General features: G+C 44.4%; 1 protein-coding gene across 1 annotated transcript in view; it reads right to left on the bottom strand.

Moving 5' to 3' along the window:
• Nucleotides 1-3607: 3607 nt before the first annotated feature.
• The window catches only part of LOC139372470 (plastin-1-like), an 8838-nt gene continuing 7108 nt past the window's right edge, over nucleotides 3608-5337 (bottom strand). Inside the window, exons 12-15 of the mRNA XM_071112195.1 lie at nucleotides 4879-5012; nucleotides 4669-4792; nucleotides 4425-4549; nucleotides 3608-4293 (exon numbers count right to left, since the gene is read on the bottom strand). Of these exons, the coding sequence (XP_070968296.1) occupies nucleotides 4155-4293; nucleotides 4425-4549; nucleotides 4669-4792; nucleotides 4879-5012 (522 nt within the window). The 3' untranslated portion in view covers nucleotides 3608-4154. The remainder of the gene's footprint in view (nucleotides 4294-4424; nucleotides 4550-4668; nucleotides 4793-4878; nucleotides 5013-5337) is intronic.

Here is a 5337-nt window from a genome sequence, read left to right as displayed (position 1 = left end):
AAGGAGCCGTTTGAAAACTTTCGCTCCAAAGTGACGTTTGGCTATGGCAACCGTAGAGGTCCAGTCTTGATTCGGACAAGTTACAAACGCAAACTGCTCTCCCTTGAGGAAACTGCAGCAGAGACGATGGAAAGATTTACAGAATTTAGAACTCAATAATTTAATAGGATCTCTTTGGGAAAAATCCTAAAATAGTTGCATGTTACTGTTATTGTCCAGCATTACCTATTGAATATGATGATCACATTGGCCTTTTTCTACTCTGCAATTTTTTTATATATATTTTTTAACCTTTATTGCAATATAACTGTGTATGTCTGTCTACTTCTGCAGGTGGGTCTGAGATTGAGAATCTGGACTACTAGCCTGAGTTTGTAGGTGTAGGTGTCTTGTGATTATACAGTACCAGTCAAAAGTTTGGACACACCTACTCATTCTTTCTTTTTGCTATTTTCTACATTGTACAATAGTACTGAAGACATCAAAACTATGAAATAACACATATGGAATCATGTAGTAACCAAAAAAGTGTTAAACAAATGTAAATATATGTTATATTTCAGATTCTTCAAAGTAGCCACCCATACAAAATGGCGCCGACAGAGATGGTCGCCTCACTTCAGGTCCTTAGGAAACTATGCAGTAATTCGTTTTTTTAATGTATTATTTCTTACATTGTTAGCCCAGAAAATCTCAAGTGTTATTACCTACAGCCGGGAAGAACTATTGGATATAAATGCGACGTCAACTTACCAACATTACAACCAAGAATACGACTTTCCCGAAGCGGATCCTTTGTTCGGACCTCCACCCTGGACATGGGATCTAATCCCAGAGGCTGATCCAAAACAACGCTGGAGAGGCAGACGGAGTGGCCTACTGGTCAGACATAGAAAGCTAATCTGAGAACAAGGTTCCTAAATTCTATCAGCATATCGAATGCACGACACGAGCTGGTAGCTTTCTGGACCATTGCTACGAAGTTCTGCGATGCATACAAAGCCCTACCCCGCCCTCCCTTCGGCAAATCTGACCATGACTCCATTTTGTTGCTCCCAGCCTATAGACAGAAACTAAAACAGGAAACGCCTGTGCTCAGGTCTATCCAACGCTGGTCTGACAATCGGATTCCACACTTCAGGATTGCTTCGATCACGTGGACTGGGATATGTTCCGGGTAGCCTCAGACAATAACATTGACGTATACTCTGACTTGGTGAGCAAGTTTATTAGCAAGTGCATCGGTGATGTTGTACCCACTGTGACTATTACAACCTTCCCTAACTAGAAACAGTGGATTGATGCCAGCATTCACGCAAAACTGAAAGTGCGAACCACTGCTTTTAATCATGGGAAGGCAACTGGAAACATGATCGAATACAAACATTGTAGCTATTCCCTCCGCAAGGCAATCAAACAAGCAAAGCGCCAGTATAGAGACAAAGTAGAGTGACAATTCAATGGCTCAAACACGAGACGTATGTGGCAGGATCTACAGTCAATCACGGATTACAAAAAGAAAACCAGCCCCGTCACGGACATCGACGTCTTGATCCCAGACAAATTAAACAACTTCTTTGCTCGCTTTGAGGACAATACAATGCCACTGACACAGCCCACTACCAAAGCCTGTGGGCTCTCCTTCTCCCTGGCCAACGTGAGTAAAACATTTAAATGTATTAACCCTCGCAAGGCTGACGGCCCCGACAGCATCCCTAGCCGCGTCCTCAGTGTATGCGCAGACCAGCTGGCTGGTGTGTTTACGGACATATTCAATTCATCCCGATCCCAGTCTGCTGTGCACACATACTTCATGATGGCCACCATTATTCCTGTTCCCAAGAAAGCTAAGGTAACTGAACTAAATTACTATCACCCCGTAGCACTCACCTCTGTCATCATGAAGTGCTTTGAGAGACTACTCAAGGATGGTATCACCGCCACCCTACCTGATACCCTAGAACCACTCCAATTTTCTTACCGCCCAAATAGGTCCACAGACGACACAATCGCCATCACACTGCACACTGCCATCTGGACAAGAGGAATACCTACATAAGAATGCTGTTCATTGACTACAGCTCGACATTTAACACTATAGTACCCTTCAAACTCATCATTAAGCTGGAGACCCCGGGTCTCGACCCCGCCCTGTGCAACCGGGTCCTGGACTTTCTGATGGTCCACCCCCAGGTGGTGAGGGTAGGAAACAACCTCTCCACCCCACTGATCCTCAACACTGGGGCCCCACAAGGGTGCATTCTCAGCCCTCTCCTGTACTCCCTGTTCACCCTTGGCTGCGTGGCCATGCACACCTCCAACTCAATCATCAAGTTTGCAGGCACACTTAACCAGCATGGCTACCACAGCAGTCTATAGCAATACACCAGCCCATCTGGTTTGTGCTTAGTGGGACTATGTTTTTCAAACAGACAATGGCCCAACACACCTCCAGGCTGTGTAAGGGCTATTTGACTAAGAAGGATAGTGATTGAGTGCTGTATCAGATGACCTGGCCTCCACAATCTCCCAACCTCAACCCAATTGAGATGGTAAGGAATGAGTTGGGCCGCAGAGTGAAGGAAAAGCAGCCAACAAGTGCTCAGCATATGTGGGATCTCCTTCAAGACGGTTGGAAAAGCATTCCAGGTGAAGCTGTTTGAGAGAATGCCAAGAGTGTGCAAAGCAGTCATCAAGGCAAAGGGTGGCTACTTTGAAGAATCTCAAATATACAATTTGTTTAACACCTTTTTGGTTACTACATGATTGCATATGTGTTATTTCATAGTTTTGATGTCTTCACTATTCTACAATGTAGAAAATAGTAAAAATAAAGAAAAACCATTGAATGAGTGGGTGTGTCCAAACTTTTTGACTGGTTCTTTATATTCTAAGAGTTTGTAGGTCTCTTGTGTATATATTCTAAGAGCTTGTAGGTCTTGTGTAGTTTATTTCCATTATCAGGCTGAGCATCAGTGTTTGGCTCCAAAATGTTGCCGTTTGTGTTTCTCCTTTCTGAGGCTCAGCCCAAAACATCTGTCACGCCCTGACCTTAGAGATCCGTTTTATTTCTCTATTTGGTGAGGTCAGGGTATGATGTGGGGTGGGCATTCTGTGTTTTGTATTTCTTTGTTTTTGGCCGAGTGTGGTTCCCAATCAGAGGCAGCTGTCTATCGTTGTCTCTGATTGGGAATCATACTTATGTAGCCTGTTTTCCCACCTACGTTATGGGATCTTGTTTTTTGTTAGCTCTTTGAAGCCGCCAGAACGTGACGTTCGGTATTCCTTTTGTTGTTTTTGTTTGGTGTTCTGAGTATTAAAGATCATGAACACTTACCACGCTGCGCCTTGGTCTACTTCTTCAGATGATCTTCACAAGAGCTGTATCTGTGGTACAGTAATTATTACTGCCAGTTTAAATGTGGGAGTGAGGCGAGAGGGAAAGATGTAACTGTGAATTAAATGAACTAAATCACATCCCAGCGTTGTTAGTGAGATGGAAGTTGAGACCATGCATCAAATCACACAAGGCTAACTGACCTCATTTCAACACACAGTTCTCCTTTGTTGTCCTCTGTTCCTGGTAAACATTTATCTCAGTCCCGGGTGACGGGTGTCATAAACACGTGTTTATTAAATGGGTTTTATTATATGTGTTTATGATTGAGTATTCAAAAATGCACCACCCCTCCCACACACACAATTTGCATGAACAAAATGTCAGGCTGCCAGGATATTATCTTCAGTCGATTGAGTTTACTAAGTCAAGAGAATTACACAACATTTACAGGTCTGTAGTGTGTCTGTACTGTTAGTTCTGTAAGGTGTGTTTGTGATTGAAACCAAAGGGTTCATGTCCCCTTCACTATATAGATTTATAATTCTATTCTGTTGTTTCTTTTACACAGAATGAATTAATACATTCATAATTTAGAGATATTAAAATGATCCATCAGTTCCTCCTTGAGCACACTAGGCACATAACCGCTCGCTTTCTATCAGTATGAAATAAATGTTTAATGAACAATCAGCTGCGCTCCGATTATATACACTGATCTAATCACAGACTAGATGTGCAGGAGACAGGAAGAGGGTAAAGGGTAAGGAGCCAATTGGGACAGGCTGTTAGTGTGTCTGAGCGTGTGTGTGTGTGTTCAGCCGTCAGCTTTCTTCATGCCCCTCCCCATCAGGCATGCGAACACAGTCAGAACCATCTTGGGTTTCACCTCAACCAGGTCATCAGGCAGAGCGTAGACACGGGCTCCAATCTTCCTGGATACCGTGATAGCGTACCTACAGGAAGACAAAAGGGAAGGGAAGTCAGCTCAGGGGTCAGAGGATAGAGGTCAGTTAGAAGTAAGAGGTTAGAGGTTGAGGGTCGAGGTCATTTAGAGTTCAGAGGTTAAGGGTCAGGGGTTATTTACTTGGCGTTGTTGAGCTTGTCTGCATCGCTGAGCTCCCCTCTCTTCACCAGCTCCTCTTTGATAGATTTGGGTGCGATGGTGTCTAACAAGTCTATCACTGGGAGACTAGTACTGATCAGCTTATCCTGCAGGACACACACACACACACACAGATGCAAATTAGAACTGTTCACGCACACACACACATTAAAGCTGTTCACATGAACACAACGTGCACTGCACACTCACACACGTACACACCCACCTTGAAGCTGCTGATCTGTGAGTCCTTGCCTCCCTCTTTGAGCTGAGTGTTGACCCAGTTGATTATGATCTGGTCTCCAATCTTTTCCCCATCTCCTAGATCAGACAACACCTGGAGAGTGTACCTGAGGGGGGTGTGGGATGATAAAGGGATAGTAAGAGGTGAGAGAGATGTCGAAGTGAAAAAGGAAAGGTGTGTGTTTGTACATACCTCCTCATCAGCTGCCAGACCAGAGCCAGTGTGTGCATGGGACTTCCCTCGTTCAGATTCACTCCTCCAATTCCCACCAATGAGAATCGAGCTTTATTCTGACCCAGTTCCACCGCATAGGTACAGTTCTCCAACTACACACACAGACACACCAACACAATGCCTGGAAATCCTCTGTATTTTCATCAACAATATTTTGATAAAAGAGCGTCTGTGTGTGTGCGTGTGTGTGTGTGTGTGTGCGCGCCAAGAACGCAATATATTATTGTTGTGTGTGAGGCCAGGGGTAGGTGCTTGTTTTGGAAGTAAGCTGCTCATTGGACGGCTACATGGAGCAGGCCTTTGCTGAGAAGCCTGACAAAAACTAGGGCAAAGCCATTGGCTAGGTACTGGTCTGTTTCAGCTGTCGTGGGCAGCCTAGCTGTTTGGAGAAGCAGGTGCTTTCTGTACCCTGGAGTG

Source organism: Oncorhynchus clarkii, chromosome 18 (assembly GCF_045791955.1).
Source record: "Oncorhynchus clarkii lewisi isolate Uvic-CL-2024 chromosome 18, UVic_Ocla_1.0, whole genome shotgun sequence".
Classification (NCBI taxonomy): domain Eukaryota; kingdom Metazoa; phylum Chordata; class Actinopteri; order Salmoniformes; family Salmonidae; genus Oncorhynchus; species Oncorhynchus clarkii.
The sequence above is the reverse complement of the archived record's forward strand: the minus strand, read 5'-3'. Positions and strand labels throughout refer to the sequence as shown.